Consider the following 24810-nt stretch of genomic DNA (forward strand, 5'->3'; position numbering starts at 1 on the left):
ATCACAACACCACCACCGAGACGGTTATCTGTATTAGATAATATTCTGTTTTCTTAAATACTTTTACTACTGCTACTACTACTACAACTACTGCTATTACTACTACTACTACTACTACTACTACTACCACAACTACCACTACTGCGACTACTACTACTACTACAACTACTACTACTACCATTAATACTACTACTGCTACTACAACAACAACAACTACAACAACTACTACTACTACTACTACTACTACTACTACTACTACTACTACTACATTTCCCAATATCCCACAAAAGGTATCACATACTTTCTTGCACACCCGTTGGTGAGAACACCATGTGTTATGTATGATTTACAAATACTAGTCTTGTTAACACATGTACGTGTGTTAACAATTTCAAGACGTACGACTGGCTGCTCCTAGGTGATGACCAGGTCCCCAATGCCATACGTCCAATAAAACACAATACGATGGAAATCGATTAGACTGTTACGTATAGTTAACCTGACAATCATGAGTCTGTGACGCGTAAGTTAGCTACAAGTGCAACGGCTGTAAATAACTTTTAGTCGCAAAAGATGTTAAAATTTGCTTAAAACCTGCTTTTTAAGGTTATGTAAGAAATAGAATAATATATTCGTGTCCGTTAGATACGTTTTTAAACAACGAGTTGTGAGATAAATGGTATCTAACGGCCACTCATGTATTATTCTGTTTGTAAAAATACTATAAACTCTTTTAATATCGTGTGCTTTACTGCAATATTTTCAGAAGAAGAGAGAGACCGTATAATGGAAGAAAATCGCCAACTTCGTGATGAAATGATGTGTAAGATTTGTTTGGAAAACCCTATCAACATCGTCTTCTTGCCCTGTGGACACTATTGCACATGCGCAATGTGTGCCCCCGCGCTGGCATCCTGTCCCATCTGCCGATCAGTCATCCGAGGGTCGGTGCGGGCGTCAACGGCCTCAAGGTACCTTTTTTCAATCAAAATGGTCACAGTATTACTGCCCATGAGGTAGGCTCCATATTTTGTACATGTAGGGTGGATGGGGAATGGTGAGGAGCTAATATTTATTATGATTTTCATCAAAGACTATGTTCCTAGAGAATGGAAATTTATTGTAGCATTGCTGGTTTTCCATGTAGTTATTTACACACACTTAATAACAAATTCAATTATAAAATATTTAATAAGACTATCGGGAAGATAACTACTGGAGAAACGAAAATTGATAGACCATACAAATTACAAATATAATAATATACAGTATCAAACAATATAATGATAACTTCTACATCTTTAGCTTCAAAAAACGACTATTTCATCGTTATTATAGTCACTAAACATTAATGCTAAATTTGACATATTCTCTTTCAAGTTGATTATTGTACCTGATATCATTAATGGATCATAAATTTCAGAAATATCAATAGAGTAGTACTCTTTTGAAGCTTTGAGTCAGTATACACTTCCTACATCATTACTAAAAGCCCGCGTTCTTATTTGTTAACAGACTTATGCTTAAATCAGTGTACAACATTTATTAAGACAATCGTGGCAATATAATTTTTATTGTAGAAGTTGTTTGGAAAATACATTTCAGAAGTGGAAACAGTGTTGTAATTCCGAGACATTTAGGGTTTAGATTCGAAAGTGTAACTTTGCATTCCCAACTGACAGTTAGGCTTACGTCTGTCGTACATTGACATTTACGATTGAGCAGTTTTTCATTCTCTAAACTGGTCGTAAACATAAACGTAACTTAGTTGGTCTCTCAGAATTAATTAATGGAATTGTCAATTAATGGCGCAGACCCTAGTTTTAACCCGTAAAAAATGGACACTAAGTTTAGTTAATTTATAAACCTGAAACTCATTTGGATAAAGTTACAATATAGTGAAAGAAGAGTCTGTGACGTTAAAACAGGAAATATCCTTAAAAATAGACAAGAACTCGAATCAGTAAACCACTACTTCTCAGACGCAAGTGCGTTTTTAAAAATATGAACAATGCAATGTTTGGTACTACAAACACTGGGATCACAAGAACACTTCGATTTCTACGGAAATGGATAATCTAAACAATAAAATATAAGTAATGTTTGATTTCAGTGATCATAATCGGCTCTAATAGTGAAACATATGCTGTAGTCTTTAGAAACTAGGGTCTGTCGCTTTAATGAAAAACATTTGTTTTGATTTGTAGTTGTAATAAGGATATGACAAGAACGAGAATAATGAATAATACATATAAGTAATGTTGTATAAAACCCCTCAAGCAATAACAACTGGAAAGAGATTTAAAAAAAAAAAAATATTGGGTGGTGCGTTTTTAATGGAGTTCAGTATATGTTGTTTCGCTTCATATATTTTGTGTTTATATTCATTTCTTATAAAAATGTTGACGTGTGTGTAGATAGAAATGTATTTATTGTATATTTTACAAAAGTTGTATTAAATATATATTTTTGTATAAACAATAGAATAGCTGCTATGAATTGACAGTAATAGCTGTACAAACTAATTGCTGTTCTGTGTTTTGTCTGCCGATTTAAATTGTAATCCTGTATAAACGGTAAATATTTGTATATGATGTTTACTTTTGTAAATTATAGATATTTTGACAAATCTGGACGGCTATGCTAGATATATGGAAAGATACCAACGAAACCATGTAGCTGTATGTATATAGCTTTTAGTCATGGACTGACATTGTGTTGAATGTTTTATAATGCAGTGCTTTAAGTAACATGTTGTGTAGTTTTTGTTCATAGATCAGACAAAAACACCATATATATACAGACCATAGTCATTTGAGACGGCAGGTTGGAAGGAATTGGGACAGATACTTTTAAAGTCTTTTAAAATCTAGTTTGATCTCGTAAAAAGGACACTAAGTTGAGTTAATCTACCTGTAACACATTTGGATAAAGTTACAACAGAGTGAAACAAGAGTCTGTGACGTTAAAACAGGAAATATCCTTAAAATAGACTAGAACTCGAATCAGTAAACCACTACTTCTCGGACGCAAGTGCGTTTCTAAAAATATGAACAATGCAATGTTTGGTACTACAAACACTGGGATGACCAGAACACTTCGGTTTCTACGGAAATGGATAATCTAAATAATAAAATATAAGTAATGTTTGATTTCAATGATCATAAACGGCTCTAATAGTGAAACGTGCTGTAGTTTTTAGAAACTAGGGTCTGTCGCTTTAATGAAAAACAATAATTCCATCGTAGGCAAGCTAGAATGTTCAATCTTTTAGAAGTGAAATTCCATCCAACCCACATTCTAGTTTAAAACTATTATAACTTTTTAGTTATTGTGTTGTTTTTCTTTCTAGGAAACGAAGTGGAAGACACAGTTAGAAACATTTCTCCTACGTTAACTAATGTAATCCTATACATGCCAATGTTGCCAAAACATTGCATTGTAATGCTGATTCTATCATTCTTGAATATATCTCGTCATTCACTAAAAATATGCTATCCATATTCAGAAGGTCATATTTTGACCTCCATTGAAAACGCAGAAGACAGATTTGTAGTTATAATAAGGATATGACAAGAACGAGAATAATGAATAATACATATAAGTAATGTTGTATAACTGGATAATAAAAACCCTCAAGCAATAACAACTGGAAAGAGATTTAAAAAAACAAATGAAAATTGGGTGGTGCGTTTTTAATGGAGTTCAGTATATGTTGTTTCGCTTCATATGTTTTGTGTTTATATTCATTTCATATACAAATTTTGACGTGTGTAAATAGAAATGTATTTATTGTATATTTTACAAAAGTTGTATTAAATATATATATTTGTATAAACAATAGAATAGCTGCTATGGATCGACAGTAATAGCTGTACAAACTAATTGCTGTTCTATGTTTTGTCTGCCGATTTAAATTGTAATCCTGTATAAACGGTCAATATTTATATACGGCTATGCTAGATATATGGAAAGATACCAACAAAACCATGTAGCTGTATGTATATAGCTTTTAGTCATGAACTGACATTGTGTTGAATGTTTTATAATGCAGTTCTTTAAGTAACATGTTGTGTAGTTTTTGTTCACAGATCAGACAAAAACACCATATATATACAGACCATAGTCATTTGAGACGGCAGGTTGGAAGGAATTGGGACAGATACTTTTAAAGTCTTTTAAAATCTAGTTTGATCTCGTAAAAAGGACACTAAGTTGAGTTAATCTACCTGTAACACATTTGGATAAAGTTACAACAGAGTGAAACAAGAGTCTGTGACGTTAAAACGGTGACATACACTTAAAATAGATTAATACTCGACTCCATAATTGTTATTTCTTAGACGCACGTGCGTTTTTAAAACTATGAAACATGCATGTTGTGATGTTAAAAGCACCAGAATGACCGGAAACACTTAGGATGTACGGAAATGGATAATCTAAACAATACAATCTAAATAAAGTATGATTTTAGTTATCAAAAACGGCTCTAATCGTGAAACAATATGCCTTAATTTTTAAAAACTAGGGTCTGTCATTTTAAGATGCTACGAATTTTACACTGTGCAAAGGTACAGTAATTGTATATATTTATATAGTTGTAAGCACTTTACTCCAGTCAAATAGTAAAAAGATGCACAAAGGATAGAATGTATCAGAATGATTTGCCCTAAAGCAATTCAGTTTGTTTTTCACAAAATAATACTCAATTCCGGCAACTCCTACCCTACTCTCATATGCTTATGGTATACTAATGTATTGTATTTGTAATAAAAGGACAATGAGTATATTTGATAGACTGGAATCGTACTGTACATTAATGGACTAATGGACATGTGTGTAGATTGAAATGTATTTACTGTATATTTTACAAACGTTGTATTAAATATATTTTTTTGTATAAAGAATAGGATAGCTGCTGTGGATCGACAGTACTATCTGTACAAACTAATTGCTGTTCTGTGTTTTGTCTGTCGATTTAAATTATAATCGGTAAATATTTGTGTATGATGTTTTGAAATAATTGTTTACAAAGTGAAACTACTGTAAACGATAGTTTCCCATATTTGTACATAATGTTGTTTTACATACGATGTGTGCTTCATTCATAGATGCATGATTATATTTTAAGGATGATTAACTGTACATAACTATCACCTAATTTTCTGATGTTTGCACACTGTGGAATATACATTACTAATGTATCTGGATGTCAATATGAAGTAAATAATCTTCTGATGTTTGCACAAAGTGGAATGTCCAATATAGGTTATTACCAATTTATATGGATGTTAGCATGAAGTAACTTATCTCGTGACGTTTTCACAAGATGGAATATACAATATACATTGTTACCAATTTATGTGGATGTCAGCATGAAGTAACTAATTTAGTGACGTTTGTATAAGATGGAATATACAATATAGGTTATTACCAATTTATGTGGATGTCAGCATGAAGTAACTAATCTTGTGACGTTTGTATAAGATGGAATATACAATATACGTTGTTACCAATTTATGTGGATGTCAGCATGAAGTAACTAATTTAGTGACGTTTGCACAAGATGGAACATACGTTATCTACGTGTCTGGCTGTGAACTTGAAGCAGCTAATTGAATTATGTTTGTACAAGATGAACTATAAGTCATTGCCAACGTATTTAGTTGTTTACATGAATTAACTAATCGACTTATGTCTGTACAATATGGAATATAAGTCATCGCCAACGTATATGGATCTTGACACGAATTAACTAATCGACTTATGTTTGCAAAATACGAATTATAAGTTATTGCCAATGTATTTGGATGTTGACATAATGCAACCACTCGACTGCTGTTTGCATAAGGTGGAATACAAATTATTACCAACGTATTTCGATCTTGGTATGAAATAACTGCGTCTGTCAACATTATGTCACATAAAGTGAAATAACTGAAACCATATTAAATTGGTGGCTAGAACACTGTTTACTGTAAATTAAACATTTACACCAAATAGCTCTTGCACTTTTCGTGTTGAAGTGTCAATAGTTAATTTACTTTTATGTATTTTTATTCTTTAATTTGTTAAGCAATTTACACTGTTGTATAAGGTTTTGTAGTGTAAACTGTTTTTCAACCCAATAAGCGATTCATGTTGCCTGGTGGAGTGTCACTAATTCATTTACACTCTTACTCTATATAAGCTGTTATTTTACATTTTATATTGTACAATGTTATTATACCCAGGACAGGTTAACGGAGCATGCTTTCCAAACGTATGAGGATCTTCATTATTGCACTTACATTTGTGTTTTTTCTTGGACTCTCAATGTGATCACAATTTCATGACATGACTTCAATATCGTGCGCCATTCTATAATTAGTGTGGTTGCCAATACGTACGGGAACGTGTACATGTCCAAAACAAACGCGATTTATTACTTCATCAATTATGCAGATTATAAGTTGCTCCATACATGCAACATGCTACATATACAAGTATACAAGTGTGTAAACGTACACGAGTTCTGTATAATCATGTGACATGTTAATCCAAGAATATTTCAAGCACCTCATCACCATATAAAAGCACCTCATCACCATATAAAAGCGTCCCCGATTTGATGAGGATTTGAAAGGTTTCGTGTGGTTGATTACGGTTGTTTTGAGGTTTTAATTCCAGTAGAAAACAAATCCATAACTGGGTATGTCATATCATGTTAATTTGGTTTAAACAATATGTATTGCCGTTCAAAAGCAGTAGCGGTCTGGGGATTGGCCAACAAACGTTAGCCTATATTAAGGCCTCTCCCAACATTTTACAATATGAATATTTTACAAGCAATAAAATAAAACATAATAATTTAACTTGTTCCAAATTGCCTAACAAAGGGGAAATAGTAGGAAAAAAGTAAACAGGATGAACATGTTACTACCTTTAACCATCGTACATTCTTTAGAATTAAATGGCAAAAGATAGAGAACGAATGTGAATGGTTAATTAATCTTAAAACGTTTGCTATTTATAAAGAATTTCTGGACAGATTTGAATATAAAATTATTTTCATGTTAATTGCTTGACTTTTTATCTGGTATATATCATAATATACAATAATCATACTCTTTCAAAATGGTTAAAATAGACAAACAACCATCATGATTGTGGAATATGTAACCATAGGACAGATGATTGTCGATAGACACCAAGAACACGATAATCACGCCATTAGAGCAATAGTAATTATATTTATAATTGCATGTTTTTATATGGATACAAATACGTTAATACGCTTACAGTGCAAAGTGTTGCAATATCAATGTGAAAACCTGCTCCGTTAATCGTTGTTGTCCTTTGAAGTGATTTTAAACTTTAAGGTCTATATAATATTATGTTGTTGTAGTAGTATGAATTCATATAGATGTGGAGTTATTAGAATTAAGGTTGACACATCTATATACATACATACTACAGATATCAATGTATACATATATAATTCATATATACATATATAGATATACGCATATCACATACATACATAGATACATACATACATACATGCATACATACACACACACACACATACACACATACATACACACATAGATACATACACACACATACACACACACATATGTGGTGGCAAAGAAGATAATATTCCAATTGTGAAGGAACCATATGTGGTGGCAAAGAAGTTAATATTCCAATTGTGAAGGACTGCAGCTGATTTACTCGATTATGTGTCAGCTGGCATTTTTATAGCTTCGTTGTCATCTAGCCGTATTCTGTTTATACGTGAAAATAATGCTAGAGTGCACTCTCTGTAACTGACTCAATTTTCGACAACCAAACGTCGCCAATTGCAAGTACTGTTTAAAATACACACATTGTTCTGAAGCTAACGTCACAGACCTTTTAGTTTGATATGTTTCGAGTTTACTCATAACATTAAACTTACATGTCAATGACTTGCACAAACGCTACGAGAAGACACCCGGTAACCCTATCTGCTGTTGGTTATTAGGGGTGTTGGATTTGTTTTCATGCAGCGTCTGTAATAGCTAAAAGCTTGTAAGTTGAAAGTATTGAGTGAACTTCAAAATAAAACTAAAGATCTACGGCATTTGATTTGTGAAATTTGATTGTCTAAAATGTCGAAGTTGACACTTTGTAACTCTCCAGTCGTATATTCGTATATAGTCAGAATACGGCTTAACGACTCTCAAGCTAGGATTTCTAGTGCATTGTAATGTCACAGATAAATCAACTTCCACCGGGGGCCCTCTGTTTACGACTCCAATGCTCTATCCAATGAGTTCATAGCGAAATTGTCATTAAAGAAACTAAAATAAACACTGGAGGCTATCGATACTAGCAACAACAATATTAGTGTCTAATGTAACAGTACGTTTTATTAAATGGCGGGATTTAGGTAAGAAAAAAGTAGGAAATGGTATATAAAATTAATGCCCTAAACATAAGTAAAAAAGGAGTCATTTTACATGTAATGTTTTTTGTATACTTCGAGAAAAAATAACCTAGGATTTCAAACCTATAGTACTGTCGGAAATAGAATAAAAATTATTTCCGTCGATTATTTCTTTCATATTAAACTGACAAGTAAATATTTTGTAAATACCCATTCAATAATACTCTACCTAATTTAGCATTTACTTTTTTGGGCTCTCATTGATGTACAAGGTAGTGTTTAATCTTGAAATTAAATTAAAGATGTCAGTAAACAGGTGATTTGTGACCTTTATTGGAACAGACTATAACACATATGCGTCAATTTCATTTACCCTTAAACAAACTTTTAATTTAAAACTGCAAGTTAACTGATTATTTTTAATTGCAGCATAAATTATTAATTATGACAAGCATATTTATTGAATATAAATTCAATATGAGTACATTAGAAATTTACACAATCTTGCAACAATTTAAAGGTGCTATATCATAATTATATGCGAGCTGTGATAAAGATGTATTTTCTACCAGTAGATAAAATTATTTCCTATAATCATTTATGGGCATATTGTTAAAGGTGTCTTCTTTAAATGTTAATCAAGATTTTATTTTTAAAAAATAAAAAATAATAAAAAAATTATTTGCAATAGCTGTCATTGGGCAACATTGAAATAACTCCTTTAATACCGGTATAATGGGTCACTCAGAATGGTTCATGACAGTTTTGCTCAAACGTTACTTATAAATGACTACAAATATTTTATTTGGAAAGGGATAGGGGTAAACCGTCATCAAAAACAGTCCCTCACATATTGTAACAGCAATGAAATTGACACATGTTGACGACAATTTGTTATAGTCTGTTCCAACAAAGTGCACAAATCACCTGTTCACTGACATTTTTCTTTTAATTTCAAGAGTAAACACCACCTTGAACATCAATGAAAGCCCAAACAAATAAATGCTAAATTAGGTAGACTATCATTAAATAGATATTTACAAAATATTTACTTGTCAGTTTAATATGTAAGAAATAATCGACAAAAATCATTTTTATTCAATTTCCGACAGTACTTTAGTTTTTACTTTGCTATACATTTAATTTACTTTATTAGAAAGTATTATCCTAAACCGAGCTTGCACGATATGTTTTGTAAAGATTTTGTTGTTTTGTGACGAGCATACTGTTTTCTAGTATGTATTTAGGAGAATTTCTTTTGTCTTTCCTCTTTCAGTACGGTGTGCGGTGGTTGTTTATTGTGTGACGTTTGATCTGCATTGCTTTTTAATGTTTGTTTCAATCTATAAGTTAAACTGACACAACAGACGTTCGAAATAACATATTTTAATGAAACAATTGTTATGCCTTTTTGAAATGATACACAACTAAACGATTTGCCAAGTTAATGATATTGTAATCATGTGGTGTGTATTTGGTGTATTTTTCTAGTTCAATTTTTTTTAAATTTATTGTTTTGATTTTTTTTTCCTACATATTTATAAATGTCACAGTATTATATAATTTTCCCGTTCCTTAATTCATAAATATACACTTTTCTAATTTCATATCTAATAGTAATACAATTATGATATTTAGAGCACTAGTTATTCTGTCTGCTCACTTGAATAAGTCTTTTTTAAATTTTAAGATGTGTCATAATTCTGTTTACATCTACATGTAATGTAATGTAATATACTAAAATATAATGTGGAGTTACATAATCGGTATAACATCATATTATAAACGGCTAGTAATATTTGGATTACAGAGCTGGAGGTAAGAGACAGGCATTATTTAGCGTTACCTAGATACATGTTTATGGTGAAATATGTATATACTTATATATATGAAGCGTCCACAGCAATAACCTGTGATGTCACATTTTTAGTAACGTGATACATTTTAACTTTAACGTTTACAACTCTGCAATTGTGGAATATTTATGCCTAAAAAAGAATAGTTTACCAACTACATTTAATAGTCTACCATAATTATAGGTGTTTAATTTTCTGTGCCATTGTGACCTTGACATACACGACCGTGACAATAATGACTATATTTTTTGACGTCATAAGTTATTCCTGTGAACACTTCATATACATTATATAAAGAATAAGCATGACAATTTATGTTTCAATAATTATTTTACTACCTTAATATTTACTTTTGAAAAAAAAAAAAACTTTCTAATTTACGCAGTGTTTTAAATATCGTCAAACGTTTGTGTGTTTATCTCCCGAAACCATGGAATCCGGATCTCAAAAGGCTTGGGCATGGGCATTTCAGCAGGGTGTCATTTTGTTGATGCAACTAGGAAAAGAGGATGTTACCTTCGTGATCATGTCCAAGACTGACCGATGTCTCTTTGCGATGACACTGAACGGTTTCAGTCCGTAGGAACGAAGCTGAATTTGATGGGGGGGGGGGGGGGGGGGTGTTTTAGTGGGGGATGAAGAAGCGACATATGCATCTCTCCTAGCATCTGGAGACCAATAATCTTTGTTGACATGTTTAGCTATTTTAAAGATTATATTTGTTATTTTTTATATTAACAAGGATAACATTTTAAAAACATATTTTATGGTAAATTGGTTAGTGGAAGGGCAATTAAAAGACAAACCCTGGGAGATTCAGAACATACTTCTAAAAAGGTTTCTAAATATGATGAACACTATCGTCCTCCGTCGAAATGGAGGCTGTTATTGTTCAGGGTAGACCTTACACTGAAAATGATGTGTAAAGTTGAAAGGGTTAAATTAACCATCAGTGTAAGATGAGGTAAGAAATGATTACTGACACATTATTTGAGAAATATCATTCTAGTTACCTTTTTTAGATACAGGTAGAGTGAAACAGGTCTTCATGATTACTGACAGGAAATGTCATATTATTTGTTAAATGTCAGTCTGGCTACCTTCTAGATATAGTAAGAGTGAAACAAGTCTTCATGATTACTGACAGAAACTGTCAAATTATTTGATAAATGTCATTCTAGCTACCTTCTAAATACAGTGAGAGTGAAACAAATCTTTATGATTACCAACAATAATGATAAATTATTTGATAAATGTCATTCAAGCTAAAAAAAAATTAGACACAGTAAGAGTGAAACAAGTCTTCGTTACAACAATGTTAACGAAAACAATACAAATGACTTTCTGATGATATGTGTCTGTTATGACTCGTTCAAATAATAATCACTGAAAAGTGAATAATGGAGTATATTATACCTTCCCAACCCAACCATCGTCTCTATAGCCCCAGCCGTATTACTAGTATGTTGTTACTTTTTAGATTTATATTTCTTAATTAATATTATTTTTACTTTAAAATGTATGTCTGTATGTTTACATAAATATGGCAATAAGATTAATAGCTGTACCATATAAGCAGTGTGATTTTATAGCATACACAATTTACAATGTGTAATAAGTATACATATTAAAATATTTCTAGTATACATAATATGTATTATATAATGATTAGAATATATTCAACCACTTTTTATAGCATAGATAATACCTCAAACCTTAGTGGTACAGGGACATTTAAAAATATTCTAAGTTCTATAGCATAAATAATGCCTCAAACCTTAGTGGTACAGGGACATGTAAAACTATTCTAAGTTCTATAGCATAGATAATGCCTCAAACGTTAGTGGTACAGGGACATGTAAAACTATTCTAAGTTCTATAGCATAGATAATGCCTCAAACGTTAGTGGTACAGGGACATTTAAAACTATTCTAAGTTCTATAGCATAGATTAAAGGCACTGACCCTTGTTCTTAGCAAGTGTAAAATAATTTCGGCTCTTATAACTTTTTAACCGTTAAAATACACATTCCTAACTATTTCTTACTTGAATGATCAGTTTTGTAAATCTATTGAATTCATTGTCGCCTTGGTGTTTGTAATAGTTTGAAATGTATTAAAGCAACAAACAAAACTTGGTTGGTTTACCACACCTTTACCTGTGATTACACCTGTCAGGTATAATCTCATTTAGATCACCAATGTTTGTTTGTTTTTTATATCTATAAACATTTTAAATCCAATATATTAACAAATTGTGCCAATATTTAAAACAAATCTTCTATGAGACGACTTTTTTTTATATAATGTCGTTTATGTGTCATAACGAGTTATCATAATTCTTATTAAAATGTTCATGTTACGATTCCAGCGATTTTTTATGAATTACATGTACTAATATAAAACCAATGAAAACTGCAATGAAGCACTATTTTAAAGTTTTAGAAATCTTTGACGAATCATAATTTTAATTATGTTCTCTTTTATATAATATGTAAATCACTAATATGTTTTATTTGTATTATTATTCTAGCATTAACTAGTGTAGTCGATTTCAGTTAGTTTTTAATTAATGACTTTTGTGCGGGTTCAACTTCTCTCGACGATTTTTAATTAGCCTCTTGTATATGCCACTGTTGATTTTAATCTGTACCATGATTGTTTAAAGTTGAATTTAATCCTACACGCAGTATTTTAATATCACTACCGAACCGTTTGGATAGTTTTAACAATATTTTATAATTCAATTTATATACAGTCAAACCTGTCTTAAGCGGTCAGACAAGGGAGTAGATAAAAATGGCCGCTTAAGACAGGTGGTCGCTGAGTACAGGTTGCCACATATATAGTCTTTAAAACATTTATTGTTGTTTCTAGTTTTACCGTCTGTATTGCTAATCAACGGATGTGTGCTTCACAGTTGATTATAAATCAACTTGTGACATATAATGCAAATGGAATGTATTGAATTAACTGTCCTCAACAAGTTTTTTTTATCTTTTTCCATTTAATTATTTAATTCTTACATCATGCGGTGTATTGCCATAGTAAGTGAACCTACAAATGTCAAGCGTAGCCTGCCCAGAGGCAATTAGATGCATTCCTGAGTCAGACTTTCTTGATACATAGAAGAGATGTCAGGACTGAATGGGTACTAGTATTCCTGAAGGTGTGAAGATCGGTTATTTGCTGCAGTTATCGCTGTTGTTAAAATATCCCTTTTTATGTGAAAGTAAAACTTTACTGTGGCCGCTTAATACAAATATTTTAGCGATTTGGGATCCGATTTAGGTGGCCACTGGCCGCGTTAGACAGATGGCCCTTATTACAGGTGCGTTTACATTATAAATCTTTTGGGAAGGAAAAAAGTGGTCGCATAAGGCAGGTGACCGCTGAGTACAGGTGGCCGCTAGGACAGGTTTGACTGTATATATATCTAACATAGCATGCATTTTTCAATAATTATAGTTTAAAATCTTATATTTGAATAAATAAAATAAAAGCTTCACTGTGTTTGTATTTGTTTTGTTTTGTTTAGTGTTTGGCTTTATTTTATGGGTTTTTTTTATAGCATAAACATAACTTTGGGATTTTTTTAATTATCTGTGAACGTGAATAAAGTACAGTTATAACAATACTCAGAACAGTTACGTGTGCAAAGTGGCTTACATCGTGTGTGTGTGTGTGTGTGTGTGTATATATATATATATATATATATATATATATATATATATATATATATATATATATATATATACACATACCTTTTTAATGTTTCGGGCACTACCAGACAATTCGCTGGTTTCCCCATTTATTTTTCAATATCCTTCCTATTTACAATTAACCAAATTGTCCTTGAATGTTAAAAATATAAATACATTAAAAGTGTTTGTGCTTGTGTCATAATAAAATATATTTACTGCATGCTTGTATTCTTGTTTTCATTTATACTTTAGTATGTGTTGTTCAAAATTGATTAGTTAAAAGATTCTAACCTGGTTTGCGGGCCTGGCCTCCAAAGCTACAAGCCGAGAGGTCCAGGCCTATTTTTTCTACGTTTTGTGCAAAATTGGCCAATAATTTTCATAGTTGATACGTAATGTCGAAGGCGTCATTGCATGAGGCAACAACCCTTTCGAAATACCGGTGTTTTAAGAATTTTTCTCTTCTATTGGGCCGTTCTAATGCGGCAAAATATTCTGTTTCAACCTTTGAATATACTAAATGTTTGAAAAGTGCCATTTCATTACATGGCGTATCACCCTCTAATAATTTTCGTGTAGTCCAAATTACCCTTATAACTTTACTCCAGAGAAAGATCCCTAAGTTTGACGCATAGTTGCCAGGTTTATGTTTAATTCCAAAAATCATTCTACATGGATTTAATCTGAATTTGTATCCAAAAAGTCTAATTTTGTTGCAGTGAAAAAGGCGTGTAAGACTGAGTCCACTCCGTCGCACACAAGGCACTCGGGGTGGACTCAATCTTCCAATCATAGAGATGTTTACTAACTGCAATTACATTTCTAATCATTTTATAAATTAAATCAAAATCATAATTTTCAATTTAGCCGGAATTTAGTGTCTGCCAAACATTTTTCCAGTTTATGCTTTCAGTAAAGATGGTTTCCCATCTGGTCTTAAACGATGCGTCTTTGTGAGTTCGTGATCACAAAACTGTGTATATGTCCCTAGTTTTCGCGACTGTCACGTCTTTATTCGTATCACCTACGATGATACGAAAGATGGCGTCTAAGTCACCATCAAAGGGGTCTTCATTCTTTAATGTCCATAATAACGGTCGCAGAAAGTTGTCATGTAGGTCTTTTATTTGGCGATAAAATGCCTCGCTAGTCGAGCAACTAGCGAAGTCCATAAAATCGTTCGTTCCCAAGTCCCATCTGTATCTAACTAAATTTAGTCCTTCTCTACGTTTGTGTTTGTATTGTGTGCTACCTATTGTCAGGTTGTCATAGAGAGGTTCATTGTTGATAACTCTCCGTGTCGCGCGTAATGTCAAGGTCATCCCAAATTAATAGTATGTCTTTGTAAATGTTCGGCATTGATTTAAAATTCTGTTTTTTATTTACAATTTTACATTTTAGAGTGTGTCTATCGATATTTAAATTTTTATACTGGCCTAAAAAATAATCTACTAAAGATTTCCAATTCCCTTCACCCTCTAAACTCAAAAATCTACTTAAAAATTTAATTCTTTGTCCTTTAATTTTTAGCCGAATATTTACAACTCCCAACCCGCCTAACTCCGTTGGTAGTTGAATTTGCTCTTTCGATATAAAATGTTTTCTGTAGCTCCAAATGAAATAAAAAATCATTGTGTCAATTTGTTTAGTGTATTTTCCCGGAAGTTCCAAAACATTTGATAAATACCAAATGCCACTAGTGGCAAGTGAATTTACAGCAACTACCATGCAATGTTAAAATTATATTACTCCATATATTTAAAATTGTTTTAATTTTTTTGATTTTGAGTTCCCAATTATCTGCCGAAACATCAATATTACCAAATTAGAAACATAATATTTTAATTTTGTCAGTGGTCCATCTTATATCAAGAGGAGTGTCTTTCTCGTACCTAAGTTTCCCCATTAGGAAACCGTTGGTTTTCTGAAAATTAACTTTAGCTCCAGATGCACGTTCATAAATATATTAAATGTTTAAAAGTTGTTTATCCGAGTCAAAGTCAGATAAAGTTGCGTTACCGTCGTCCGAATACCTTACCCATGTACTAACTAAGCCATCTGGTAAAGTGATCCCATTAATTTTGGAATCTTCTCGAACAGCTTCAGCCAAAGTTTCAGCAACCAAAATATATAGAACAGTGCTGATCGGGCACCCTTGTCTAATGCCCCGATAAAGATTAAAGAATTTGATACATACCCTTTAACTTTAACAGCTGATTGAATATCAGTATAACATGTTTTTATGTTACAAATAAAAAATGCATTTGAAGGTAATCAGTAACTGTTCAGTTTAAATGTATGTACAGATTTATTATGCTTTTTTTTATTATTCTGTTATTGATATGGTTTTGACACTCTTGTTGGTCATACGACGTCATATGATTACGTGACGTCATCAAGTCTCATCAGTTAGAACGCATTTTGCGAGAAATTATAAGAATTAATGTATTTCGATTCTGAAAAATAATGGAGTGAATTACGTGTATTTATGGATTTCATTATGTATTAAAAGAATTATTGACCATCATTGAAGGCAATATTAGGATTTATGGCCTCGGTCAATATCAATTTCTTCGGTCCATAAAACCTGATATAGTCCTCAATGACGGTCAATAATTGATATATATATATATATATATATATATATATATATATATACACACACACTCACGGAAAAAAGTTCCTGTGCATCATTAAATTTTCAATAGGACTTATATTTTTAAAATTTAAAAATAGTGTAATTTACATAGATATACTATTTATCTGATAAAACTACGGTGATCCTCTCCTGCCTTCTGAACCGGAAATGCTGTTTACACAATGGTGGGTGAGCCGTTGGTGACGATGTAACAGAACAACGTACTTATGTACGGTCATGGTCGTACTTTGTTATCACCTAATCGGTTGCGTTCAGTTCTTTCACTGATTGGCCTTAACTTAGAGATGCATTAGGATGTTAAACATATCATTTCCAAATGATTCCATATGTGTGCCCGCTTAAAACTGACATTTGCTGACGTGGTGTCACGTGTCGACTCCCTAAACATGGGAGATCCCTAGTACCCCTAAACTGTCGAGAACATCTCCGCAGATATTGCATAGTGTTCTGATGAACACCAGTGAATACCAAAATTACTAGCAACAGCGTTTGTGCCATTCTAACTTCAATCATACCCATCGTTCGAAGGAGTCCATTTTCTGGGAGGCGTGGCATCACATTAACGACGATCAGATACCAACAAAAATATTTTTCTGAGTGATAAGAATCCATACAATAGTTTTAAAGTCCAATGATAAGAAAAATGACGTCAAATAGGAGCACGTGACCAAGAATACTAGTAATGCAACTTGTGATCACAAAGCATGAATAGCTCGTGCAACTGACAGACCACTGCTGGAATATCGAAGGGAGTGGTTACACATTCATTTACTGAAATAGTTATGACCAGATTTCAAGTAAAATATATTCTATATGCAATTATTATTTCCGCGAGTAATATATAGATATAATCTGTATTGGTATATGTATATGTATATGTGTGTGTACGTGTAGACGTATAGGTATGTGTATGTGTCTGTGTATGCATGTATGCATGTATGTATATATGTATGTATGTATGTATTGGCAAAGTAATTACTTGAACAGAATGTTTATATATATATATATATATACTCTTCAAAGAGAATTTATATGATAATAGTGAATTGATTGGGCAAACATTACAATCGGTAGTTCAGTATTACAGTAGGTTTTATGACCACTAAAGATCTTGAACGACGACTGGGGTCAGAAGTGAAATTTGAAAGTTGACTGTTTTTTATCAGTAAATCGCAAATTCAAACAACAAAAATGACTAAAAACAAAACAATAACAACTGAAAATGATTGACAGAAATAATGTTCCACAGTGATCAATGGACCTTCCTGGGAAATTGTCAAAATCAAGAATGACACCCCACGCACGTGTACGGGGCAACTGCCTGATGCATGTGCAAACTATGGAATGTGTTTCGGTGTGTTGATAAACAGACCTGAACGTTCTTTACTAGGATGTCTGTGGTCAAAACGTGTGTTCGGTCTAATAGTTGATATTAACATTAATATTTCAGGTTCCCCTACTTTTTTGAAGAGTATATATAAAGTTTTTAATTTACCATTGTTTGCTACCTAATAGCCGATGTATTTTTCGTGCTGGGGTGTCGTTAAACAATCATTCATTCCATCTCTCTCTCTCTCTCTCTCTCTCTCTCTCTCTCTCTCTCTCTCTCTCTCTCTCTCTCTCTCTCTCTCTCTCTCTCTCTCTCTCTCAAATCACCATGCTTTTAATCAGGCTTTCTGCCAGAAAATAAGTTCAGATATGTAATAAAGACAACACAGACCCTAAGTGTCCCTACTAGGTGGTTATGGGTTTGAAATGTTTTTGAAATTGGACTCTGTATTTCATTTGCTTTGATCAATTTAAAAAAAACAGGTTTTATTACTACCATCTATCAAAAAATTATAAAATATATGTTTTAATTCCCAAGATTTTAGGGTACGTAATTTTACCCTCTGGCAGAAATCCTGTTAATATTTTAACATGAATTAATTTTGGTTTTAAACTTTAACAAACAAAAAAAACCCCAGCAAAACCTTTGTGCCACTCGGTCACCGGTTTGTTTCATCAATAATGATGGCGAAATTATTTTGTAATTTAAATAAGACGGAACTATTTGTTGTAAAATAAATTTATTAACCAAATCCAACATGGTTATAGGCACAGAATATGACAATAAAGGTCGGCTGCACAGTGTGCATGAATAAATAATGTTTGAAATCACCACTACCACCACCCTCCAAAAAATAAAACAAATAAATATAAACAAACAAATAACAAACAAAAAGGAGGGTGGTTGGGTTCTGGGCTAAACTATAAAAATATATATATATATATTATTGAAAATATTTTTCTTAACCATTTCCGGAATAGATTTCTTATCCAGCTTAATAGATTCACCGTTTACCTTGTCGTCGGAAGCGCGGGAGGTCTGTCCCACTATCACCCAACTCTGAGGATAACCCTCCCCCCAACACACACCAGATAAAAGGAAAATTACACAATTACTGCTCCCACCCCACCAACCCCCACCCCCAGTATTGTCATCTTCCGACGCCTAAGATTCAGACACCGTAGGTAGATACATTAGTCATAATGGAACTCGAGAAACAGATGGATCACGTAATATTATATCAGCAAATTTAATCCAAGATTGCGGAAAGTTTCAGAAAACAAATGTTTAATAACAATTATACACAAAATTAGTTTGACACGAATGATCTTCCAGTCCTCCAATTAAACGGAACACGAACTAAATTCCATATAGTTCCTTAGTGCTTATTTATGCTAGATAGTCAGTAAGTATGTTCTTGTAAATAAACACAGCAACAATCACCTTCAAAGAAACAGCGATCCCAGATGCTGGAAAAAACAAAAACAAAAACAAATACATCAGTCTCGGCTTACAATACAAAATATGCAACATGAACGAGTCTGTGTAAGATGTTTATCAAAAAACATTTTAGCCCAGTACATTGTTTTTCATTTTATAATCTACATAAAATTCCTTGCTGTGTCTACAAAAAAGATATTAAATGAATATCAATGGGCAATAGGCGTTAGTGTATACAATTATAGGAAACAAAAGAGCTACCGAGAAGGCTGGGATGGGCCTACGCTACTGGGCCTCGTTCCACGAAGCGATCTTAGAGCTACGATCGCCTTAAGTGTATATAGTCGTTATACACTTAAGGTGATCTTAGTGCTACGATCGCTTCGTGGAACAGGGCCCAGGTCTCTAAAGAAATCAAAAAATGGAAAGTGAATTTTAAAATGTGGTCAGTTTGTCATGCAAAACCTTTGATGATATTCATATTTGATATACAATGTTGTTTCAGTTCTTTAATCTGTGAATCAAAGGTATTTCCTTATCCTGTGCCTTACTTTTGTTTTGTTTTGTATTTTTGTTCTGGGGTGTCGTTAAACATTCATTTATCCATTCTATCATGCGACCTCGATCCCCTCTCAAGGAGGGGAACTCTAATATAATATGATGCCCATATCAGCTCTTGGCTGCCATAGGAAACCATAACGTACCTGAATTCTTTTTGTGTGGCACGTTCGGTTTAGGTGCTACGTAAAATGTAGGAACCTTCACAACTTCGTGTTTAGCACCGACATCAACATAGCTAGGCTGCTGCTGCTGCTGCTGCTGCTTCTGCTGCAGAATGTGTTTCAGCTGCACACCGTGTCCAAAGATGTCTGCGCCGGTCTGGATTGCTTGCAATCCGCGATCAATATTTGATGGTTTCTGGATCGTAATCTTCGTGACGCCACTGCCGCCGGATTGTGGATTCCGTGGATGGTGTGGAAGGCCATGCCGTTTGCGGTGGCCCAGTTTGTTCTTGAGACGACTGATCAGGCCCCGTTGTATTCTAAGATGTAGTCGATGTTCACTGGATATTCTGGCCGAATTGCTCTCGTCAGATTCATAGCGGGAAGGTGTAGCTGAACCGGACGTCGTGATAAGAACTTCCAGACACAGAAACATCAAAGTGCACGCGAGAAACTTGGTGAAATCCATTTCTACAAATATATACATTCATCCATTTCATTTCAACTTATTTTCGCGCTTATATCCAATTACGGTTCAAGCAGGCTGTCCTGGGCACACACTTCAGCCTTCTGGGCTGGCTGTCCAGGACAGTGGGTTAGTTGTTAGTGAGAAAGAAGAGGGTGTAGTGGTCTTACACCTACCCACTGAGTCGTTAAAACTCGCTCTGGTTGGGAGCCGGTACCTGGCTGCGAACCCAGTACCTACCAACCTTATGTCCCATGGCTTAACCATACATATATATATATATACATATATTTTGGAATTAATTTGTTTTAAAGAAACCCCTTCCAAGTACATGTACAGTCAAACCTGGTGAATCGGACATCTCTATTAAGCAACCAGCTTAGTACCCCCCCCCCCCCCATATAATCTAATAGTCTGTTACTTTGTTTAATGACCGTACTAGAGTACATTAATTAATTAATCATGTCAATAGTGTTTAGTATTCGACAATGGTCCTTGTATTCCGTATGAATAAGATGTTTTATTACCCATATGGTTAAAAATATCTTGGTACATATCAAAGTGATACGTCCCACTAGAACGCCAAGTGGGTAACACTTCGTGACGTCATCGATTGGCACACTACAACCTTACAAGAACGCCAACGAAGCGAGTTGAGTGATGTAAACTAAGATCGATATGGGTAATAAATAGGATATTAAACTCGCTACCATTTCGTATCATGTTTATGTCCCTCGAGATATAATTTTCATCGCTAAAGCTCGTGACTACTGAAATTTATTTCACTCGGGACATAATGATACGAAATGGAAGCGAGTTTGACTCCCTATAAATCCTGACTAGTATAAGGGTTATAAGACTTAAATTACGTATTCATTCGATGATGCAGATGTGCGGCCACGTGGGCTAATATTAAGCGTTGAATCTGTTTACAATGTACAAGTTCAGTCAGTGCCGGTTTTAACTGATTAACATAACGCACAAAACGTTCAAATTGCATTGTTCACAGCTGCAGATTCTTGAAAAAAAATCTACGGTTAGAACTATAGTGTAATGTCACAGGTATGGATTAAAGCTATTTTAAGCACACACAAAGGGGATCCAAAACGATGAGACTAAGGTCTCCTCTAAAACCAATTCAAGTCCACCTTTTCTAGAACAATTTGTTTACAATTTTGATTTCACGAATGCCAGTCTTTAACTGAAGATCCCTTTTTAAGTAGCCCGCCTACGTGTCTCTGCCTTTGGTCCCTTCCCTACAAATATTTTCTCAGTTCCCCCTTGAGTCATTCATGAATGTATGAATGTAAACATTGTGACATCCATCTAGCTTGCAGAGCTTTATTAAAGGTGCATTCTCATAAAATTACAAGTGTCGTGACGAGTGGCCTTTATATTATTTATTAGAAGCGAGGCATAGCCTAGTAGTAAAGCGCACGCCTGATGCGCGGTTGGTCTAGGATCGATCCCCGTCGGTGGGCCCATTGGGCTATTTCTCGTTCCAGCCAGTGCACTACGACTGGTATATCAAAGGCCGTGGTATGTGCTATCCTGTCTGTGGGATGGTGCATATAAAATATCCCTTGCTACTAATGGAATAATGTAGCGGGTTTCCTCTCTACGACTGTGTCAAAATGACCATATGTTTGATATCCAATAGCCGATGATTATTAAATCAATGTGCTCTAGTGGCGTCGTTAAACAAAAACAAACAAACAAATTATATTATATTATTTATTAAGAATGTTTCTCATTTATTTTACTGTGTATAATATATTGGGTGAGACTTTAATAACATATTTGTCTACCTGTCGTATTCATTAAAATAATAGACAGTTCTTTGTCAGCATGGAGATACAATTCAAATTCAACCTGAGATGTCGGTCATTCTTATTGGGTCTTGCAGAAATATAAATTTATAAATTGTAAAAACTAAAATTATTTGCATTTTTTTATTTTTTATGTAGGCATGTATTTCAAGATATAATATTTACATTTCACAAGACAAATTAATAAATGCAAAATGCACACTTCCTCTTTAATGATTAAAACGACAATCTTAGAATATTAGTGTCTGCATACACAGATGTTTTGGTTCTTCTAATGAATTTTACCTCGTAATATATTTTTAATATCTCCGAAAATATTGGGAGGTAAAATCGTGTTCGAGCTATTGTAAACAAACAGCAGGATGATCCACACACACGCACACACACAGAGACACACACAGACACACACACACACACACACACACACACAGACACGCGCACACACACGCACACATACACACACAAACACACACACACAGACACAGACACGCACACACACGCGCGCGCGCGCGCGCGCACACACACACACACACATACACATACACATACACACAAAACTAATAAATAAATAAATAAACATAAAAGCAAAACAAGGCAAAGTGTCACGGAACATGCTCTTAAATTTGTTTCGCCTGTGGCGATTTTAATTGTGTTAGAGGGCCGTGTGTAGTTTATTGCCCGTAGCCCAGATGGGCAACTTGTTACGTAAGACTTCTGCGCGACCGTCCTCAGTCGGACATTCCAATATGCACTTAGTCCAGCTGCGGAGGCCATGTGGCGAGTAGTTACGTAATACCTCTGCGAGTGCGGGGTTTACAACCGTGATTTTGGTGACGATGGCGTCAGCCAGACTGACGATCAGAGAGAAATATACCGACTCTAGGAGATGTAGAATATGAGATGATACGTGAGGTACCGCCTTGTTCCCCCAGGCCAATTCTGATTTATAATAAATAGCTAGAATTTAGAGATATCTAGGAGAACGAATTAGGAAGCTTCCTGGGAACGTTAGTCCGTTTGGACTTTGGTAAATATCATTTCTGCTCTGTGTATAACCTTGATGTGATTGATGTGACTTTAAATATTTTAATACTGTATTATACCAATATTCTTTAGACAGTGTCTTCGGTCATCTGACGAAGTAAATCGTAGACTTTTTGTTCTAACATTATATGAGTATTTGGTAATATAAAGCTTAGCCAGTCATCCTAGAAGACCCTAGGTAAACTGTAGGTTATTGTCTTTATTGTGATAGGTACCAGTATTAATTTTGTGTTACAGATTACTGAAAGAGTAGTTATGGGTTAATTAAAAATTAACCCGTTAGGAATAGAGCTGTAATTCCTTTATTAATTAAGTTCCCCAAGAAGCGTTTCTCAATTATCACACGTTACTGAACGAGTAGTAAGGGTTAATTAAAAATTAACCAGTTAGGAATGGTGTTGTAATTCCTTTATTAATTAACTTCTCCTGTAAGCGTTTCTCAATTATCACACGTGTGGGTGTGGTGTAACGGTGAAGTGATTCGCATATTGTGTAACTAGACACCTAGAGATTAACTAATTAAGTGATCAGTTATGGGTTGTTATTATTGCTGTTATTAATTTACTACTACGGCTGTACATTTGTCAGCGTAGATTAATACAGATTCCAAAGTGTATTGTGTTTTTGTTGTGTTTTCTAGAGAACTAACGTGCTATAATAATATATACTTATATAAGATCGTATCTCTGATCATACCTAGAGACGAGCCATACTAGGGTTTAACAGCCTGTTACAGAGAGATCTAATAGATATACAAGTAGGAGAGACATTATAGAATCCTCGTGACACAAAGCAAAACAAACAAACAAACAAAACAAAATAAAACAAAACAAACTAGCAACAAATAACACACCACAACACAACACAACACAACAAGAAACAAACAAAAAAACCACACCCGTGTTTATACAAACATATAATGTAAGTCTAATTGTTAAAAAAGCTCTATTAGGCTGTTTAGAAACATTCTTGATTTTCATCTTTGTTTTTGTTTTGTGTTGTGTTGTTTTTTTGTGGGGGATTTTAAAATTATTGTTTTTATAATTGTGTTTTGTTTTTCCCCTTTTTCTTTTTCTTGTTATTTTTAAAGTGCGATTATGTGGGCAGATACCTATGAATCATTTGACTGTAATAGCACGATTTAACAATAAAATAACAAGTAACTTGGAAGCACCGGCTTATTCGTACGGAGGACAACCTACCTGTAGGCATCAAAGAAAGGTTTCAGAAGGTAATTCTATATTTTCTACGATTTTGTTTTCAAACTACGACCTATTTCCTAAAGTGGGTTACATTTCCGCTACACCGAGTACACCGAGTACATACACAGAATGGTCACACGTGTTGG

The 24810-nt window shown here is 33.7% G+C and overlaps 2 protein-coding genes across 5 annotated transcripts in view; one reads left to right on the forward strand and one right to left on the reverse strand.

Annotated features, from left to right (window-relative positions):
• LOC121371006 overlaps positions 1 to 4948 on the forward strand; it is a 37299-nt gene extending 32351 nt beyond the window's left edge. For 3 of the 4 annotated variants that reach the window (XM_041496606.1, XM_041496609.1, XM_041496607.1), the window contains 2 exons: positions 767 to 971; positions 2617 to 4948. In XM_041496606.1, coding sequence (XP_041352540.1) covers positions 767 to 971; positions 2617 to 2647 — 236 coding nt within the window. In that variant the 3' untranslated portion in view covers positions 2648 to 4948. The remainder of the gene's footprint in view (positions 1 to 766; positions 972 to 2616) is intronic. The other variant, XM_041496608.1, reaches the window with a different exon arrangement.
• A 14177-nt stretch (positions 4949 to 19125) lies between these two features.
• LOC121369963 lies at positions 19126 to 20592 on the reverse strand. The gene is made up of 2 exons (XM_041495046.1): positions 20106 to 20592; positions 19126 to 19430 (listed from the first exon to the last, which is right to left on the reverse strand). The coding sequence occupies exons 1-2, from the start codon at positions 20590 to 20592 to the stop codon at positions 19351 to 19353; spliced, it is 567 nt and encodes a 188-aa protein (XP_041350980.1). The 3' UTR covers positions 19126 to 19350.
• Between the last annotated feature and the right edge of the window lie 4218 nt (positions 20593 to 24810).

The sequence above is a fragment of the Gigantopelta aegis genome, chromosome 4 (assembly GCF_016097555.1).
Source record: "Gigantopelta aegis isolate Gae_Host chromosome 4, Gae_host_genome, whole genome shotgun sequence".
In the NCBI taxonomy this organism is placed as follows: Eukaryota; Metazoa; Mollusca; class Gastropoda; order Neomphalida; family Peltospiridae; genus Gigantopelta; species Gigantopelta aegis.